The following is a 21,753-nucleotide window of genomic DNA, read 5'->3' as shown; positions in this document are numbered from 1 at the left end:
TGATGAAGTTGGAAATGTTGGCAACTGCTGTGTCTCCGGATTCTCCGCGAATGGACTGTCCGGTTATCGAAGGATGGTCCCAAGAGGTGACATAAAAGAAATTTTCACTGTTGATTACGATACTCCCCAATGCGAAATTTAAACGCGGCTCTGTGCGCGTTATCGCTTCGCGGTATATTGGCTGGCGCGGACAATCTGTCTCGTGCGGCACGTTGCAAATGGCGCGAAGTGCGGTGCAAGTACCTCGCTAATCTGTCGAGATCGCGACAGCCAGCCCGTGGGTGACGCGTGGGCGCTATTCATGACAGCAGCCGCCGCCGACAGACTTCCCAGACGACGCGCGCTACGCTGGCGCCATCTCGCAGTCATCGTCGCCGCACTACGCTTTTCTTCTCACGCTGTCGTCATACCCTCCTCCGCTTTCCGCCTCACGGTTCCGCTGCACCCTCCTTTCCGCTTTCCTCCTCGCGTCTTTCATCCCCCTGCGCTCCGCGTTCGCCTTCATCTTTCGCTGTGCTCGTTCGCTCGGTTACGCCGCAGCCGACACCGACGCTCGCCGCAGGAACGGGAGCTGCGCTCTAAAACAAAACAAACGTTACAAGAATTGAGCGCGTTTCGTAGAAATAATTAAATGACAACTGCCGAATCGTCTGCTCCCCTTCGTCTTTTCCCGACAAGAACGCGGTCGTTCACAGCAAAACCAAACCATACACGCGCAAAAGATAAAAGAGCAAGGTCACCCCAGGTTGCACCCGGCTTGCTATACATTTCTCTCAGAAAGGGAAACGCAGACGAAGAACAGGAGAAACGACAGAGCGTGAACGCATATCGCACTTGAGCGTTCGCAAAATTTGCATTATCCAAAGTGATTTAACGCGCTAGAAATGATTCGTTTAGGAAAACTAACAAGCGAGTCAATAACTATTGGAATGTCTCTTTGTTTATGAGCGTTTTTCTTTTTATTCCTTTAGTCGAATGCGTATGTTTAAAATATGTTGGTCCTGCCGGCTAGGTTCTCCGAGCCCCTAGACTGCAGGCCAGCCTGCATCCATTTTAGAGCGAAGCTGTTAGCCTCTAGTTGGTCGGGATCTTTCGTGACGTGCTCACCCGAAAAACGGTAGCAGGAAAACGGGCTTGAGTTCCCGCGTCCATTAAAATTACAATCCGATACTACCACGTCTGTAGGTTGTGTGTAAATCGTACTTTGCGAATTTCCTTACGCATTTTACTTCGAGAAATTCAGTTAGTTCAATAACGCACTTGCGCTAGGTAGACGATCTGAAGAATGAACATACATGCTGCACTTCCGCACACTCGCGTGACGTACACCCGTGAGCAAAAGTATACGGACCACAGGGTCACCGAGAAAAACAGAATTTAGCCGTAATTAACACGCACAAACGGAAACTGATGAGTGCACTAGAAAACTTGTAATGCCAAGTTTGGGACTGCAGTCTCTAATTTCAAGTTCCATTAACTGACAGAGCAGAAAATGAGTTTTATTGCGCAATCTCTGGTCCGTATATAGTTTTGCTCACGGTGTACGTCGCTCGTGGTGGTAGTGCGTGTGCAACGTCGTCTAACGTCAGTTGGGGTGGTGGTCTGACGTCCGCACCAGCTTCGCTGTACTACATCCACTTTCACAGGGTGGAATGGAGTCGGATTTTATTTTAAACGACACTTAAGTTTCGGAAAGCCTTGTTCGTGCTAAATTATTAATAACGGAAAAGCGGTAACAATTTCAGTCCTGGAGGTGACAAACACAATGCCGAATGGACAGCTCGCACTCAATGTTTCCGTGTTCTGCCACCGATTACCGTTGAGGTATGGCGCAACGACCCACAATGAAGCTAAGTACGCATAACTGTACGTCCGGCGGATCATATCAGCGATTTCATTGCGATAACGGTAAAGAAATTGTGAAGGCATACTTCTTTATCACTGGTTAAGTGTTTCCTTTACATTCACTTTTGCTTCTTACCACAGTATTGGCGTCTCGGATACGGCCCCGCCCTCCCGTGAGCTTGGGGACTGACAACTGGCCAGAATGTCTCGCAAGATGTTGACGGAAATGAAATGAGCATGATTTATAGTGATAACGTCCGGCACGTTCGCGATTTGGGTAGAAATTATAATTTTAATATGGCAAAGAAGGTCTCAAAAACCGGTAAGCGGTGCGACCTGGCGGTGGAATCTTGGCAAAGTGATGTCCTAGTACATGAGATTACTGTCAGCATACTTATTGCTATTATTGGACGTCTACACGCGTATTAGGGAGTAAAGAAAGTCCACGCAGCACATGCTCGTCGAACAATGCATCGCGGCGCACACGCTATTGCGTACGTGAACGAGCTTGCAAGTACTCAGAGTTCTGCGGTCTCCCTGTAAGATACAAGATGCTCTCTACTAATTGTGCCGTAAATGGGTGCCGGCACTACGATATTAGCACACGCGTGGCTACGGCAAAATGCTGAACTGCCTTTCACGTGCACAATCGTCGTTTCGCTTTCGAACTTGGCTTGGCTAAAAAACATTTTCCAGGTTAATGACCAATGCAGTTGGACAGGGCGCCACTAAGACACGTAGCTATTATTACAGAAATAATTTAACACTTAAGAAAACGCGAATTGCAGGAAGATCAGCTTGATAAAACTTTCTCGCAGCTACGGCCGCACTTTGTCGTCTGCCTCCCACCAATGCCGGCGTATAATCGATATCACGCTCAGCATGCGTCCAGTGAACTACATTCTCACTGCATAGAAAAATTCTGATAAGAGAGATTTTCCATGGCATTTTCCGCATTATCACTTCACGATTAGACATTGACTGGTAAGCTTCCCATTGCACTAAAAAAAATACAAATATGGGTACCATGAAAATTGGTTGTCAGTCCCTTTGAGAAAATGTGTCGAGACAAATATTATCCTGGAAACCACGGCACAGTTCATGTACTTTTAACCCCACCCATCTTTAGAAACCCGTTCTTTCGCCCATCCTTCCCAAATTGTAAAATGCCAAAAGCGGGAGGGGGGGGCCACACCCGTGTACAAAGGAAATAAATTTTTTACCACCACCATCGCATTTTTTTCATATTTGACCATTTTTATGGCGTTACCGTACTCCCATGAGATCAACATGCATTCGTATACACCTTGTAGAAAATGTGAAAGTCCTGAACACTCCTGGGAGAGTCACTGCTTGTCCCATATTTGACTCCATTTTTCAAGAGTTCTCGTACTATTTTTGTGAGTCGCTTGGACACATATACACTAGGAATAACAGGAGCCCTGGCAACAAATTGAAAGTAACTCACTGCTTCCCGTACTTCCATGAGCTTGACATGCACTGGTATACACTATACGAACAAGCAGAGTCCGTGAAACTCCTTCTGGGGGAGTCACAGTTGGTGTCCAATTTCGAGCGTTCTCTCACTTCCTTGAGCTCAGTATGCACTGGTATACATTGCACAAATAAAGGGAGAACTTCGGGAATGGTCACTGCTTATCCTGTCTCTGACTCTTTTTTCGAGAGCTCTCATTTGATACATAGTGGAAGAGTGCAAAATGCAAATCTGTGTGTTCTGTAAGCTTTGTCTTCTTTCGGCAAATGATGAAACTGTAACTTCGGTGCAATAGTGCATTGTTCTTTTATAGCGGCATTCATTTTACATATGTAATAAACGGGTGTCTACACAATGTGATCGGTAATTACAAAATTCCACGACAGAAAAACATCCCTGTAGAAATTATTGATAATGATCTTAGTCAAAGACGGCGTTAGCTTCCCTGAAGTATGCTGGAATTTCGATTGTTCATTGCAGCTTTCCATAAATTACGATTAGAAACGTTATCGATGAGTTCTACCGCAATTTTCGGTAAGCCACATAAAGGACAAAGTAAGCAGCGCGCTACTCCAGGAAGAGAGCGAGTCACGTGATACGCAGCAACTAGCGCGCTGACGCAAGAGAAACAGCTGACGCCGTTGATCCCCACCGAGCATGCCTCGCATTGCCCCCTCACACTCCTTCACACTACACCCTCTCCAGTTCCAAGACTAGAAGTGTGTCCAACAATGCGTTCACGGATCCTTGGTTAATGCATTGAGGGATTTGATGGTGGCAAAGACGTTGATTAAAAAAAGTGTTTCCTTGGGGAGGAGTTTGGTTGTGAGCGAGGTGTTATCACTGCACTATGTTAGAGAATTTTAGAGCGTCCGGTATTCCGGCAAGCGCGGGCGGTTTGCCGGATGAGCGGCCAGATTGGTGGCGCAAAGCTCAACCGCACAAACACAAAACCAATTACTATATTCTTCTTAGCTGCTGGTGTAAATTTTCTGCAGCGGCATAATCATGTTCACAATTACGCCGCTGCCGAGAATTTGCACCAGCAGCGAAGCAGAATATAGCAGGTTACTGCAATTTTAGCTTTCTTTGTCTGGTTGAGCTCGACTCCACCAGGCGGCTGCAACGCTCCGGCAACTCACTTTTATGCACTCGCCCGTCCGGCAATCTGCCCAAACCACCCCCGTTTTCCGGAATAGCGGACACACTAGTCTCCATTATTATTGCTACGCCCGCCGCTCGTCTACACGGAGGGGAATAAGACTCTTACATGCGTTCTAGGCTTACAGTTCAACAGGATGTGGGGTATCCAAGACGGGCGAACAGGATAAAGGCGACATATGGCTGGCTAGCTGAATCTTGACTAAAATAAAATTATAAATTTTTTTTTCACCGCCCGATTCATGGCCGATCCTCCAGGGTGGGTTCGGTCATTTCACTAAGGAACAAGAACAAGGAACTCAGCTGATCAAGACCGTTGCGACTGACTCTACCTGGCTTACCATTAAACCCCTTTTGCGGGCGTAACACAGTGGTGCTGGGTACAACACAACGTACCACGGAGTCGCAACATCCAGAACTTCGCCGTAGCCGCCGTCTTGCCGGCCTCTCGCCAACGACCTTTACTATGTCTCAGGGGAGGTCGACAAACAGCACTGCTACCTGCTCAAAGGTCAACGCCTGTCGGACCTGTGCAGCACTACATAAAAACACGCTCGTTTGCGGGAAAAGCAGGCAAAGATGTCGACGAGTGGCTGACACCCTTAAGCCGCTACACAACCGTTGAAACTCTTGTCACTCCGCTTTATTATGTCGTACTGTTTCGGAGCGAGACAGCGCTGATGTGGTACAAAATCACGAAGACTCCCTAACAAAGTGGTAGCGCTTCGTTGAGGAAATGAAGTGTTTTGATGAGTCCTACACCAAACAAACATGTGAAGCGAGCGCAAGCTGAAAGAGCTCAAACTCCTGGAGAGGCGCACGATCGACATATATAGAAGAGATCCTCAAGCTGTGCAAAACAATGAATGTGAGGAAGCCCGCCACACAGCGCCACTAGCCACAGCACCTGAACTTCCAGACGCCACAAAGTACTCATGCGACGCAAGCCTTAAATGTGTATTTTTATCTTCTTCAGGTATGAATTATTCTTTATTGCAACAGCAATTATATGGACACTCTAGGCGCATGCCTGCCGTTGCTGTGTTCTGCATAAAATCCAACGGCAATAATATTGTCCCAGAGTGCCGTATGTTATACGTGCGAGTGAAAGCGTGCGAGGGTGAGCCGATGATGGTGGCTCAATCTCGCGCGTAGGGGAGGAAAGCGGGGAGGAAGCACACCGTTTTCTGTCGCGCGCAAGGCACCGAGGGAGGGAAGGGAGAGGGTGGGCGTTCTACTCCGGCGGCTGCTGCGTATGGTGCGGCCGCACGAGCCCTATCTTGAAAGAGATTTGTGATGGAGCCAGACTCTAGACGTCTAGGTGCACCGAGGGCCGATAGCTTCATGTGTGCTGTGCTCTCGCCACTTAGTTTGTGTTGAAGCGAGAGCCAGCATGAAGGTCAATTCGCCCGCTCCTACTGCCGCGCTTCCTCACTCCAGTGTTTCGACGAGGATCTGTGGTCATCGAGTGAGATGTGTTCATGCTTGCTTGTGCACGCACGACACCATGCTTGTTCATTTAGTTGGTAAACGAATGCTTACAAGTTTACAGGGCCAATAAAGCTATTATCCTTACTTCGTATAGCTGTCTACTAATTTGCTATCGCAATCGATTCTTCGCCTTTCGGGCGAAACTGCGACTTTTTTGGCTATCAAGGCAGGGAAGAACACTTTACATTTGCTCATTCTTTTGCCTGCTGTTCTCGTGCAATTTTAAATCGGGCACCGCACAGAAAGTGGCCGTTTGTGTGTGTCCGTCACCTTTGTAGTCCCTATATATTTTTTAAAGGGCCCCTCACCAGGTCTGGCTATTTCGAACTGACAAGCACAGTGCATACAATGCACGCTAATGATCGTGCCTGTACAGTATTACGCTGCTACGCACCACGAAAAGAACTGAAATTTCAAACTAAATGCCGTTTGCCCTTCTCCTTGCAGGCGCCGCACTCCCAGCCAGAAAGTTGACGTATTTCGCACAAGATAGTCTACGTAGATGGTAGTGCTGTGACGTCTCATAGTGACACGTGACTTCGAGAATTATTCAAGGTAACATCAGTTTTGTTTAATATGTTGCTTCAATAGACAAATTAAAGTTAAAAGAAAAAGAATTTGAGCCATTCTACTCTGTGAAGGAGGATGACCAGCAGAGCTGTATATATGGTGATAAATATGTTGATTGAAATAAAGACACATACCAAATGAATTTCGTTTTTCACTATTCTTGTTGTTGTCTTATTAAATTGCATACTCAATGCTCTTTTTCTTCTTTCGCTTGCATTTTTGAATTACTTAGTCATCAAGGTGACTGTTGCTTTATGATCGCTATGATACACAGCTAGTAGCTATGTGGTGACACCAGAAAGGTTCTTGGCCAATGTGAGGTCTACACACAACTGATGGCATGTCGTGGGCATAATGATGTACGTGTAACATTGAATGCCAAACCTTTCCAAGAGAAACAGACCAATTTCTGTCTGGCCAAGACATGTCTATGTTGAAACCACACACAATTACGATGGGAGTGGAGTAGGTAGGGGTGATCCAACCAAAGGTGCATACGCTTGGAATTTGCGGCACAATCTTCGTCTGTATTACGTGCCACCCAGCGTCGCCGCGCACATTCCCACTTCTGTTCCCGACGGTGTTCTTTGTAGGAACGCTGTTCTTTCTCAGTCCTCACCGCACGCGTCCTACCCATTGCACGGGTGGAAGGGAACCGAAATAAGGTTACGTAGTTTGCCTATACAGCCCGTGACATCAAACCGCAATCCATACTAAACAGTGTCTATTCTGTTTTTACTTTCTTTATTACAATGTTTTTTTTTACCACGATACGTTTTGACACTTCTCACAATTAAACACAGCTGGGACATACATGGCAGTAAGCTTTTGCTGTATGCTTTAGCTCTAGGGTGGCCGCCATCTTTTTTTGCCTATGCACACAAACCACCAGAGCCTAGCGTATAACAGCTCCGCTGTAATAAAACCTACACCAAACGTCTGCATGCCTTTGTTTTACTTCATAGTGTGGCAAGAGAGATGTACTTCCGTTTCATCTGCTGTTCCTACGTCATGCGGTCGCGCGCGCAGAGAATGGAACTATGTGATTTTCTATTGTGTTCAATCATGGTCTGCAATCTGCTTGCGTCTGCCTCGGTGTTCGTGTAGCACTGACTTATACCTCTAGTCAGGTGCTCTTGTGCACAACACACAAGATTGGGCGCTGCGTGAAATGAAACAAATGCAACAGCTCATGCGTGAGACAGTCAGTGAAAGTGTGCCACGCAACAAAAAAGCAACCGAAAAAAGGTGCTGGCGCCCACGATGTATGCGTCACGCGATCCTCCAGCTTCAGTACGGGAGAACGCAGGGAAGGAATTTCACTTGCGGAGGCTAGATGGGGAGTAAAGGGAGAGAGTGTCTCCATTGGTGGTGACGCTCGCTTCCTTAAATTATGAGTTTGCGGCACTGAAATATTTATATCTTGGCTATTAATGAACCAATGTGAAAAATCACTGCAGTAGAACGCTCCCTAGAAGGCAAGTAACAACTTGTAGTATACAACCAAACTTGTGCTTGCTCACTGATTACTTCGGTTTTCGTGCTGAGTATGAAAATAGGGAAGATAAGAGAGATAAGCTTGATAGGCATCAAGTAACGGAAGATGCGGGAAACCAAGTTAACCAGGTATTAGACAAAACAGCTAAATAGAGGCATATGTGCAGCTCTGTAACATTCGAATAATCAGATTTCTAGTTCTGCAAAGGTTTCTTTCAGATTTCACAATAACTACAGGTAAGCAAATATCTTTTACAAATTATCGCAATTGGTACTCGCTTTGCATGAGTACGACAGTGTTCTAGAGGCACTAAGTGCCCGAGCAAGCCTGAGTGACATCGCAAGAGCAGTGTCGCTCGGTTCACGCTTTATGATGGTCACTCGATCACCTTGCACGTGCTGCCAATGAAATACTTGTAACGATGAGCTTGAGTTTGTGTTAGTTAAGCTACACCTCTTGTTGACAATTTTTTTTGTCCACATATGTCACCAAGACTTAAATAGATAAAAAACACTATCAATCTATACTAATGATATTTAAAAGCAGTGCTTTTAAAAGTACAATTTATATGGGACTAAATTTTCTGTACAGATATTTCTCTTCCAGATTTCATCCTAAAACCAGTGACACAAACACACACAAAGAAAAATCTGTAGGAAGAATTTAGCCTTAGTAAACGTAGGGTGAAGGAAGCAATTCAGCTAATGCTTAGTCATGGCCACCATAAGTTGGAAACAGCTCGACTTCACTTTTGAAACACCACCTCCACTCCAGCAAATTTTAAAAGAAATTACATTTGATGCCATTAACGGATTACTGATGAGGCTGCAAAACGGAGACAACCTGCCTACTGTATGGAGTGCCCACGATAACTTATCAATAAACAATATCACAATTCCATAAGCTACCCCTATCGAGGCTTATACAGTGATGACGATGATGTCAAATCTGAAACATCCCACTATATTTCCTCAGTACAATAGTACCTTTCTCAAATCCTTGTATGCAGAAACCATTTCATGTGATCTGTAAACTAACGTCAAATCTCTCCACTCCAAATGCTCCAGCAGATGCAGTTTGCAAAACTGCAATACGTATGTTGGCACTGAGTTACAGATTAAACTGCCTAAGCACAAACAATACTGTCGGTGTTTTCGTGCTGTCCCGCTCAACTACACATGTGCGGCTCGATCACGCATGGATTACAGGGCCTCCAGAGACGCAGAGCGCATTCGGCTGCAATGATGAAACGCACAATCGACGCACCGTCGACCAGCGATGCCGACTCTAGGGAATTATCCCTAGATATAGGTTTTCAGGGGCAAATTTAGGGATTCGGCGTCCTTTTGGCAATGTATATGGATTTATAAAAGCACATGGTAAGTTTCCAATGACGGATTCATACACCTTTAACCATATATTGAAATTATAGATTTCGATTCCCACTATTTCGCCCTTTCTTGGCTGGGATACCATTGTCATCGCTCGCACGAGTGCTACAGCAAGTCCCTGGCTCACAGTAAGATAGTGAGTAAGGTAGCTGCTAACCCATTTGGTGAAGGAGATGAAATGTGACACAAGAGATGCACTTATATATTCGTACTTATTTGGAAATGCTTTTACAAAACATATCTATGTGATGAAACAATACAATGAATAGCATGAACATGTACATACTGACATGAAACACAATGTCACTGTACACAGAATTTGTCATTCCCTTTCAGCTAACATGTGCATTACAGTGAGATGTTCATCTAACAGCGTTGCATGTCACTGAAGTTTAAACTTTGGCTTTCTTTCCTACTGAAAAAAAAAATTGAATTGGAATACTGCATCATAGATGCGTGCTCCTGTACAGGTTGATGACCTCCCGGCACCTTAGCCGTGGCTTGGTGTGACGCAAGTTGAGGAAGGCGTGTTCCAGGAATGTTAGGATGCTCCGCGCCTCCTTAGGGTACTCGATGTGGAACACCCAGAAGGACGCAAACAGCGCACACATGCCTCCGAGCAGTGATGACGCGGTAAAGAGGTAATACTCGTTGACAAACACGTCAATGTTCCCAGTTGGCCGTTTGACGAGACAGGGCGTCGGCAGCGCGGAGCCCTGTCAGACAGAGGACAAGCAGCAGAAGCCAATTAGGGTTAGGAAGGGCAAGCGCAATACATGTCTATTTTTCTATCTACAAACTGGCACGTTCAGTAACTTCATTTGAATTATTTTCACTCTTTTGTACAGGCCCAACGATACGTTCTACCAAACGTACACAGATTTCCAAGAGCTGCTGCTTAGGAAACGATCAAGGTACAGTCACCATAGACGTCTGTGGATCAGCTCCTATCCCCTGACATGCAGGCTGAGATAGTGTTCAGAAGGCACTTCTTACAGCAAACATTCCAGTGATGGTTGCATCGAACTACCCCCGTTAAAGAGAGAGCTTTAGGGCCATCTCTGATTTCACATTTCAGTTACGTGTAAAACACAGAAACGTTTTTCTTAGGCAGCCACTGGACTGACCGATCTGAACGAAATTTGTTGCATTTAAGCGAGCAAATTGAATTCCAGTCGCTCTAGGAAGCAGAATTTTTTTTTTGTGACCTCAAAATTTTTACGGAAATTCTCCAACACTAGTAATCTCTGAAAAAAAAAATTGAACGAAGTTCACAAATCAGCAACATTGCAGTTTTGTAAAATGCATCGTTAAAGCATCTAAAGCGGACAAGGTTGATATATAAACTTACGGCATAAGTGAAATTGTTACAATGCTTATGAGGGCTTTGAGAAAGTCACTTTCATCAATTAGTGGTTTATTTCAGAACAGTATATAACACACATACATTATTTTCTGCTTTAAATGTACTATTTGCTGCAGTTTACAGAACTGGGATACCGTTTTCAGAGTCACAGAGTTGTAAACTTCATACTTCAGTTTTTTGCATTTTTTAAAATTTTCAACAATTTCTTGTAAGGCACTGATGGTCTAAATAAAAAAAAACTAACCTGCTGCAGTCACTACATTGTAACTTTTTCTGCCAAATGCAGCAAACCTTATCAAATTTGGTGCAGTAGTTGCCGAGAAAAACAATTTCTCTGTTCCCATGTATTTAGATAGGAGCTCCAGAGCTAGAGCTTTTTCTTAAGGATAACAGCATAATTTATTTATTTCAGCATACCTAGGCCCCTAGAGGCATTGCGGAGGGGATGGGTACATCGTTCATGCATACAAGTTACAAACCCATAAACGATACCAGTATTACATAACAAGTGCACAAATTTAGTTAACAGAGCAGGTTATTCAGAAAAGTGGTCAATGACAGCAGCCTTGAATGACGGTGGATCTTAATGCAGGCGACGACACTAAGAAGGTTGTTGCACTCTGAGCTAGTGTCTGGTATAAGTGAATCACAGGACAAGCTAGTTTTGTGAGAGAAAAAAAAACTAAAATAAATTATGGGGTTTCACGTGCCAAAACCAGTTCTGTGAAGAAAAAAAACGGAGGCTTTACACCTTTATAGAGGTGATAAGTGCAGGATGATAAACATAATGGTTGAGATAAAAGTTCATGTTTAAGTAACCGGTTAAATGAAAAATAAACCATGAAGAAGACAGAGGCCTGAAACTTTTCTTTGTAAGAGTAAGTTAGGAAGGCCGACAGTAGACTTCATCAGTAAAACACTGGCAGCACGGGAGCAATTTGATAAAATAAAGCCAGCTGAACAATTTTAGACAGGCTCAAGGACATCCACAAGGTCATGTAGGCCTGAATACTGGATAGCAGACAGATTCTCATGTTTAGATCTAATTAGCATTTAGTATAATAAATTAAAATGGCTTGGTGCTTCAGAAAAATTGCGGCACAGATATTCAAAGGCACAGTCAGCGTTGTTAGCAATAAACGTGGCATGAGTACGCTATGATAGGTCATCTGCTATGTGCACACCAAGGCACTCGTAGGAAGTTACGTGCTCTGCAATATGCCGTCACTTTATAAGCAGACAGTTCTGTGGGAACGGAACAGCGAGAGAATGTCCCACTCTTACATTTATTAGTATTAAGGGTCACAAACCGTTTGCTATACCAGTAACAAGAATTGTCAGACTGCAGGACAGAGTTATCAGATTTGTTGGTCATTTCATGACAAACAATGCAGATGTCAGCAGATTAACCCTACAGGAGAATAACAGAAGAAGAAAAATTGCCAGCTCTCCTGTAATCGAGAGTAGATGCAAGCCCAAAATGGCAACCGGCAAAGCAGGTTGGTTGGGGATGATACTAGCCACGCTCTTAAAATGGGTGTAATGCATGTTTGCAACAGCACACCCCACCAAACCACACCGCATCACGCCATACTGTGCACTGGTCCATACAGATGCTGCCCAGCCAGAAGAAGAAAACCGGCTCAAGGCGGCCCGACAGGCAATTAAAGACGCCAGGGAGACTGAGTGCACTGACCAGCTAGAATAATATCACCTGAAGGAGGTACCACGTAAGGTGGCACCATCTCTTGAGGCGATGTGAAACCCACGCCGTGGAGCTTACGGACCACTGGCATTCAAAAGAGCACAGGCAAACCTGTCTCAATACCAAAAGATTATGATGAAGTGCATTGTGCCCTGTATCTGCCTTTTGAATGTCATCTCTTAGAAATGACAAATAAAACTTTAGCTTACTAGAAGTTGCAGCTTAAGTGACATTGTGAACAAACATTCGGAAGAACTCGGAAGCAATATTTTTGGTAACTTGTTTGCGCAGTAACTAGCGTACGCAATGCAGTCCTGTACGAAGGGTTAGGGGCCAGAGACCGCATTTTCTGAAGTTCTGACTGGCTGCCCGGATGATCTCGTTTTGTTTCTCAACTTGCCCGGATGCTCTCGTTTGAGTGCTCGAATAACGGCTCTGGGCTTTTTTTTTTTTCTTTTTTTTTTGCTCAAGGTCACTTGAAGGTCGCCAACAGGGATAGCTCAAAACACTTGACGCTCAATAACGCTGTGTTAGTTGATGCAACAACTTCAACCGACTCACCTCTGTAACGAGGGCATCCAGCTTTTCTAACACTCTCTGGGCAACCACACCCAGCACAACGAGAAGAATCTCTGCAGCAAAGAGAAAGAAAAAAAATGCATTCAAATAATGTTCGATCATAAGCTTCACAGCTCAAAATGTGGTGCAGGCACAAAGGAAAAAAAAATACATTACACAAAGTTCAACGCTGACAAGTCTGGGTGCACAGATAACTGCTACACAATGAAAACATTTCAGACTGAATGTTTGTTACCATTTTTTACCGCGCCTGATTTCCTAAATAAAAGTCAGTCATTTATAAGAAAGTTGAACCTGTTTTATTGCACATAATTATTTGTATTGTAGTATTCCAAAAAAAAAAGATTACTTCGTAACTATGCTTGGCACAAGTGGAGCCAAGCCTTGCGAAAAGTCATGGTAAAGTAAAAGCCTGAAAGCAAGATTAAGGCACATTTTTTAACTTCTCTGTCTGCTAGCTCTTTGGTATACACAGTTTCCTTCTTTTTTTTTGCTGCTGCACTGTGCTTCACTGCATACAACAGTGTTTTCTTCAGGAAAGTAACTGGAACGCCAATGCATTTCGTCGGACACTTTGTAAATTAGTATCTTGAAACTGATGCAGTCGTGAGAATTTGTTCCAAGCGGATACACCCTGCAAATTAACCGGCTTTAATTCGTAGATTGAAATATGTGCCATAAAGTAATTATGAAGCTAATTAGCATAATTATGCTAATTATTCCATTGCCTCATCTAGTAATTTACATCAAGGGTTAGAGTTGCTCTAACTGCCATAGGCAATTTTTAAAAATTTGGTGCAGCTGAAAGTACAACACCCTATATAAAGGACATAACAAGCGAGGACTCATGTCTGTAACCTTTTTGCTTATTCTCTCTAAGTGTAGCACAACTGATTTACCTTGCGATTTTATAATTAGCGTGTTAAAGAATTGCATACAGTTGTATTCAGGCAGTGACAATAGCACGCCAGAACTTTGTTCAATATTACTTCAATGACTGTAAAAAAAAAACGATGTGGCGAACTAGCATGAGTTTGTAGAATCCCCACCCAAATTTTAGCAAACAATGTTCCAGATGGAAAGCCTCCTGACATTTTGCTGGCAAAGAGGAGTTTCTAGTTCGTGCAAAACTTATATTCACAATGTTCACGCACCCTCCTCAACACCTTTACTTCCACGCCGAGCCCCTATTGTTGTACTAGCGCCAGTGATGTTCAATGCACAACTGCTTGCTGCTTACACACTCAAATTACACTCCTGACCTTTGAAAGGTACTTTGAAAGCATAAGAACCCCAATTAACACTGTGACATCTTAATGAATTAAATTCTGGCGTATTACTTTCCCAAACAACAATCTGATTATGAGGCATGCCATAGTGGTGGGACTCCAGATCACATTTGACTACTGAGAGCGCTTTATTGTGCACCAAAATCTAAGTACACAAGCATTTTCAAATTTTGCCCCCATCGAAATGTCGCTGCTGCAGCTGGAGCCAAACTTGCAACCTCGAGCCTGCCATACCCATAATCTGTCCTGTCTGTAAATACTAAGCTGTATGCTACAGTAACCACGAAGAAGCTAGCTCAGACAAAACCGCTGTTCACATGCCCCCAAGGTACCTACAACTGTGACGTTTCCCCAGCCCGTTCCTCCTAAGGCATACCTTATTCTCAAAACAGTTTGTCAATAGACTGAACAGTCATAAAGCTACCTACAGTTGACTACTCTAAAGAGCTTCAAAAGGTGCAATCAGGTAACAGAACTATGGTAATCTCCCACACTGCACCTAATCATCCCACACACTTCCAAATGTGCGCACACATCACCTTCAACATGCACGTAACTCTAGAAAAATCGTTATGCCAGCTCCAATGATTCTCACAAGCGCCACTCATGGCGCTGACATCATGTCCCAGTTTCAAGTGGCAAAAGAAAATAAATGCTACATAGTGTTCGCATCATGCAGCGACGTTTCCTTGCCTATTTTCAATCACCCAAACAAAGCCTGTTTTCAGTTATGCCATCCTTGAACATCTTTGAATGCAACACTTAGGAGGGCAGATGAAGTGGCGGAATGCTAGCTGTGTGTGCAATGAATGCTGTAGCTCAATGCCAGAGGCGCTGTGATGTGGCAGAGTAGGAACATGAGGCCAAGACCAAGTGAAATTTCCAACAAAGCTCTGTAGTCCAGGAGCTGGAAGGAGATGCACATTATGCCCAGTTTGAGCTTATAAGGAAGTGCCACTAAGAAGATAAGCTTTTCTTCATAACATTCTAATCCTTTGGTACAACTGCGTGCACATTGTACAATTGTATTTCATGTCTCATTAATTTGTTAAGGTGACAACTGACGCAGCTTCGAGCAACACCTTGTTTTACTTCTTTTACATTGTGCCTATTTAATTCCCTTAATTTGTTTTCTCAGGTACTTTTGTATTTTCTATTTAAGTTTCACTTGACTAATGTATTTCGTATATTGTTTTACTTGTGTATTTTCCTAGGTATTGTACTTTTGTATAACTTTTGTGTTTTCTTTTGTAAAAATTTTGTATATCTTTTGTGTACTTTAGTTGTTTTTTTTTTTCTTTTTTCTTTTTTCCGTAACGCGCAAAGCTCGCATTTCTTCATGTATCTGTTCCCCCTATGTAATACCCCTTCGGGGGCCTTTAGGGGTATTATGAAATAAATAAATAAATAAACACTCCACTCTTCTAGTGAAACTACAAAATTCTTTTTTTTTTTTTTCATATGTGCTCCCATCCACAATCAATGATTACACGAGACGTGATAATTTTACACGTGTCCTACACATTCCACCAATATGAAAGGAAAAGTGGCATTCTCATTTAAGGCCACTAATTTTTCCTCTTTTTCTTATGTTTAAGCAACCAAAAAGGTTCGATTGGCTGTGGTTCTTCAACATCTGAACTACACAGCAAATAAAAGTGATCAAGGCTTCGATTTACACATCTGCAGAAGCAGCTACCCGGACACAGGCTGTGTTTCTTCTCATATAGTTATCACTTCTGCTGCAGCCGATGACAATGATTTACCAAGACAGCACCACCGAGCTGCGAGAAACAGATCACACACCATTTCCAGCCCTCGAAATTTCATGGACCTCGTCCTCTGTCCCAGAGTCCATCAGCACCAGAAACAGCCTTTTGATGCCTTTTTCAAAGCATTCAGCAACATCAGTGTTCCAGAGCGTCTTGAACTCTGCAAGCAGCTAAGAAGGAGAAGGTAACAGAAGAATGAGGATGATCAGCATACATGGCAAATCCCAAGGTGTTCTTAATTTAATGACGTGCACACTATAATATAGAGTTCCAGCATAGAGCAGGCATATACTGAAGTACCAGATGACTTATACGCAAAGACCAGCGCTGCCAGTGGCACCTTGTGATGTCATGTTTAACCAATGTTTGCAATACTTTCATAGCCGTCACTGTCGTGCCATCATGATGGATGGTTCATGTGTGGCCCACAAGTGGAAACTTAGAAGTTTTCAGAGGCGCAAGAGACGCGCTGTGTGTTATGCTGTAAGAATGGGGGCATTGTTCTGGCTTCTGTTGCTGGCATGAGCGTTGTGCACATCTTGGCGAACTAAGCAAATGGACTAAGTACAATGCCCTTAAAGTTAACACAAATAAGACTACAGCTATTATTTTTCGCCCAAAAACAAAAATGTATCTACTTTCGATACCATTAAGTACAACAATTCAGCAATAGAGATAGTTAATGGATATAAAACACTCGGCTTCACAGAAAAAATGACCTAGGATAATCATATCAACCATATATACAGTGGAACCTCGATTATACGACTTTCTCGGGACCGCGAAAAAGCGTCGTAAAATCCGAACGTAAATTATGCCTATAAAAATACTTATATTGCGTGACGGATTTACGAGAAACTTCAATGTAAACTACTAATATACTCTGCAGGGCTTGGAAACACAAATTACCAAAAAAGTAAATGTGATAAGAATTAATGCTGCAGTACAGGTACCAATCATGCTTTATTCTAACGAACTTTTATGACACTCCACTGCCCAATGCCGCGATTCCCGCCAGCCGGCGTGCACTTTAGAAAAAGTTTCTTTTGGACCTTGTTTGATCCGTGAACCAAGAGCTTTCGCTCGAGTTGCACAAAGTCCAAAAGGAGGTCCTCTGCGGCGTCGCATGAACAGATGAAGTTCCAGATGCTGTCTATGTGCCGTGGCATGTCGGCGAACGTGGTAGGCACAGGCACAAAATCTGTGGCGGTGGCGTCCTCGTCCGATGTCGCAGCGGTGTCGGCACTAGGCAAAGCCTCCTCGATGGCATTAAAAGCGACACCTTGCCGCAGATCGCAACATTGTTGTTGGCTTCCATGTACTCGGCGAAGGTCGTGGTGAGGTTTAAACCCTCGAAATCGTCGTCAGCGAAGCCTGCATCGGCCTCGAGTGGCATTGAGGTTGTTGCGTCCCCAGCAGAGGAGGCAGTCTCTCGCTTAAAGCCACAGTGCTTGCCCGCTTGAGCCACAGCGATTGTGCTTCGCGACACTGCGTTCCACGAACTAGCAATAAAATGCATGGCGTCGAGCACAGTGATCTTTTCTTCCGACTCGCTGCGCTCCATAGCTGCCAGCCAACGCTGCACTAACCGCTTCCAGGACCCTTGCTTGATGCACTTAATGATGCCGGCATCCAGCGGCTGCAGCCGGCTTGTGCAGTAGGGCGGAAAAAAAAACAACCTTTATGTTCCTCAGGCTGGACGTACCGGGTGGGCGGCATGGTGCGTTGTCCACGAAAAGCAATATTTTCCTCGCCTTAGCACCCATTTTGTTATCCAGCTGCTGCAAAATATTGCTGAAGAGCGAAGACGTCATCCACGCCTTTTTGTTGAAGTTGTAGCTGCACGGCAGCGTCTGCAAGTTCTTAAAGCACCGTGGCTTTGCAAACTTTCCAACAACGAGCACGGGCAGCCTCTTGGAACCGTCCTCGTTAGCACAGAATAGTGCCGTCACACGCTCTTTACTACGCTTGCCACCATGACAGCTGTCACCCTTAAACGCAAGGGTTTGCTCAAGCTGCATATGGTAAAAAATACTGCTCTCATAGGCGTTGAAAACGTCGCAGGGCTTGTGTGCAGCAATCATCTACGGCAGCGACTCCACCTACTCATTCACCGTCGAAACGTCCACAGAAGTGCTTTTTCCGCAGGAGCGGCTGTACACAATCCTGTTTCTTTTTAAAGTGATCCAGCCACCCGTTCGATGCCTGAAAGTCGTCGATGCCTAGACGCAATGCCACAAAGTTCGCCTTTTCTTTTAGAATGGCGCCGTCAACATTGATCGCAGAGCTCCGTGCTTGAAGCAGCCACTTGACAAGAACCTTTTCTAACTTCTCATGCTGTTCTTCTTTTGCCGCTTTCCGCTTGAGCCTGAACTTGTTGGCATTCTGCAATATCACCACTTTGTTTGCCAGAATCGTCTTAAGCAAAGACTCGGGTATATTAAGGTCCCGGGCAATGCTGGCTTTCGTGGCTCTATGCCACTTTTCTGCTTCCTCGATAATATTCAGCTTATTGCCGAGCAAAAGAACTGTCCGCTTTCGGGACATCATGCGTCGCGTTGCTCCACACAACTCAAAGCCCCCGCTGCACACTGGTCGCTAGGATTACGACGAAGAACACGTGCGATAAACCTAGGCCTCTCCGCACTAGTTTGTCGGCAATCTGCTGCTGGGAAATTGGAAGGAGAGAAACGCTTCCCCAACGCGACGAGAGGTGACACCAAGACAAGAGGGAGAAAGTGATTGTGGAGAAGAAAAGGCGCTATTTCAGCACAGCGAGCGTCGCAAGTGGCTGCTGGTGGGGGAGAGAGAAATGAACAATGAGAAGAGGCAGGGAAGAAAGCTGCGTCGGAGCGAACCGGTCGAGCAATGTCAAGCGCTCCGCATGTGGAGAGACGGAGCGAGGAAAGAGACCCGCAGCACTTCTCTTTCGTCCGCCGTTCCGTCCCGCGCTTCGCTAGTGTCGTTGTATAACACGGGTCAGGCATAAAATTGTGTCAGATAACCGGGGTTTTTAATGCATTGCTTCTATGGGGACATCGCCGGGACTGCGCTAATCCGTCATAACACCCCGGTCGTCACTAAACCGGGGATCGTATAACCGGTGTTCTACTGTAAAATCAGAATTGTTGAGAAGAGTTGGATTACCCGTTATTTATAAGACCATACTACCTACTGAAGTTAAAATAATTCTTTATAACTCGTTATTTTACTCGAATATTAACTATTGTCATTTTGTATGGGGAAATACCACTCCCTCAAATCTACACACAGTCCATGCCTTGCAAAAAGATTTTAAGAAATATAGCTAATGTCTCTTTTGATGACCCCTCCACCGAGCTCTTTCTGAAACATAGCATAATGAAAATACATCAGCTGTATCCATATTGTTTAGCCGTGAGTTATAAAAAACAACTTAAACAACAAAGAAATTTTCTCTCCCAACTGTCCTCGCTAACTGCAAGAATTAATCCATATCCCACACAAAATAATGAAGTTTGGAAAATGTACGTTTGTAGAACAAATTATGGGACCCAAATGCTGAAACAAAAACTTCCAGAATCGCTAAACTTCTGTCACACAATCTACATTAATGTCGCGAGAACGGACAAGGAATTGCGTGCCTTTTTTTTCCCTTTTATAGCAAATCTCCTGCTTCCAATGATTGCTACCGGTTGCAATTCATGTACTTTCCTGTGCCTACCTGTTGTAACTGCGAGATATTCTTTTTGTGTAAGTAACTCTTTTTCTATTTCTAATTTACTTTTTATTTTAACTCATGGAAAAATTAACCGGGACTGTTGTGTGCTTTTTGTTATTGCAAAGACTGCATGGAAAAATGCATGCAACTGCGACTGTTGCACGCTTTCTGCTATTGCAAAAAGTGCCGACTGCTTCTCTTTGTTTTTTTTTTTGTTTTTGTTTATGCTGCTCCATGCTTGCACTGTACGCTGCTGAAAACAAGTCACATTGTATTTCATGTGGGGGGGGGGGGCAGGAGCAAGTCAAGCTGTTTGTACAGCTTTTTTTTTCTAGCCTCCCCCATCTCAAAGGATGGAATATAAAGAAATTATTATTAAGTGCAGGTGTAGCTGCTTTCCAGCTATGTGCACACCACACCATGGTACATACAGTGGTCTGAGCAGACAGTAAATGTGAAGTTGTGAGCAATGACGGTCGTCTGTCGCATGCATCTCATGCGACATCGATGCTGACAGCGCTCCTCATCACACAAGCACAGAGCTACTGGAGCCATGTACAGTAACTCTAAGCTAGCGTTCTGACACACCTGGTAGCTACTGCTCTGCAGTAACAGCTATCTCAGGTGCTGGATTGCGCCAACATGCCACTCTGCATATTGTTAAATACCAGCAAACGAGCTTGAGCACACAGTTAAGAGAGAGAGAGAGAGAGACAAAAGGGAAGGAAAGACAGGGAGGTTAGCCAGTGTGAATACCAGCTGGCTACCCTGTGCTGGGGAAAGGGGTAAAGGGAATAAAAGGAGAAGGAAGAGAAGAAAAAAAAAACAAGAAAAATGCACACAGTAACGCGATGTTACGCGCAACAATAATCAAAGGCATTCGCACAATTCACATGTCCTTAAGAACTTGAGCAAAGCCCTTAAGGCCTTCAGTGCCGAAACCCGTCTGGACCAGTGTCCTAGAACTTTCTCTTCTGTGAAGGGGCGATTGTCCAGTTTTTCGAGCACGGTCACGAGCACTTTTCTTTGCACATTGTAACGTGGACAGTCACAGAGGAGGTGCACGATCGTCTCTCCGCAGCCACAGGTGTCACAAGCAGGGCTGCCGGCCATTCCAATACGGAAGGAATAGAAGTTCGTGAATGCCACGCCGAGCCATAGGCGGCACAGAAGTGTTGCTTCCGCTCGTGGCAACCCTGGTGGAAGACGGAGTTGCGAACTTGGATTCAATCTGCGAAGACGTGTGTTCGTGAATTCGCTGGTGTTCCACAGAGTTAGCATAAGCTCGCGTGCGAGGGAGCGAAGACTTGTGGCTGCATCTGTTCTTGACAGCGGTATGGGTACAATCTGGGCATCATCATGGGCCGACCGGGCAGCGTCATCCACACTGTCATTTCCCGAAATTCCGCAGTGACCCGGTATCCACTGGTAGATGATGTAGCACACAGTTAAACATTGCTATCACTGTCAGTGCTTCGCTCTTCAAACACCAGATATACTAACGCATTTAGAGACAGGATAGCCACCATGCTTACATAGTATCTCTGCTTTTATGTGCTGTTACCAAAACAAAATGTTTTCTAATATTGCATTACCTGTATGAAACTGTGCTCTTCGTTAGTTCTGAGCCAAGTTGTGTTTCGTTTTTATATAGCCCCGTTTTTAAAACCTAGAATTTGTATAACTGCTTTCCTTGATTTTGAGAGTATAATGTCTGGTGTCTGTTGCTAACAACTGTATAATGTTTTTCTTAAATCGATGTATTTGCTCTTACGCTTTTGCAATTTCGATGTATACTGTTCCACTCAGACAATGCTCCCATGTAAAGGAACCTGTGAGTTATTTGAATAAATAAACAAAACTGAAGCTTATATGAAGTTATTTGACTGCT

The 21,753-nt window shown here is 44.4% G+C and overlaps 1 protein-coding gene across 3 annotated transcripts in view; it reads right to left on the bottom strand.

Moving 5' to 3' along the window:
* Positions 1-9,644: 9,644 nt before the first annotated feature.
* LOC126525849 (uncharacterized) overlaps positions 9,645-21,753 on the bottom strand; it is a 41,288-nt gene continuing 29,179 nt past the window's right edge. For all 3 annotated transcript variants that reach the window (XM_050173811.3, XM_050173809.3, XM_050173810.3), the window contains exons 14-16: positions 16,197-16,332; positions 13,084-13,154; positions 9,645-10,167 (exon numbers count right to left, since the gene is read on the bottom strand). In XM_050173811.3, coding sequence (XP_050029768.2) covers positions 9,898-10,167; positions 13,084-13,154; positions 16,197-16,332 — 477 coding nt within the window. In that variant the 3' untranslated portion in view covers positions 9,645-9,897. The remainder of the gene's footprint in view (positions 10,168-13,083; positions 13,155-16,196; positions 16,333-21,753) is intronic.

The sequence above is a fragment of the Dermacentor andersoni genome, chromosome 8 (genome assembly GCF_023375885.2).
Source record: "Dermacentor andersoni chromosome 8, qqDerAnde1_hic_scaffold, whole genome shotgun sequence".
Lineage (NCBI taxonomy): Eukaryota > Metazoa > Arthropoda > Arachnida > Ixodida > Ixodidae > Dermacentor > Dermacentor andersoni.
This window is presented reverse-complemented; position numbering and strand designations above follow the sequence as displayed.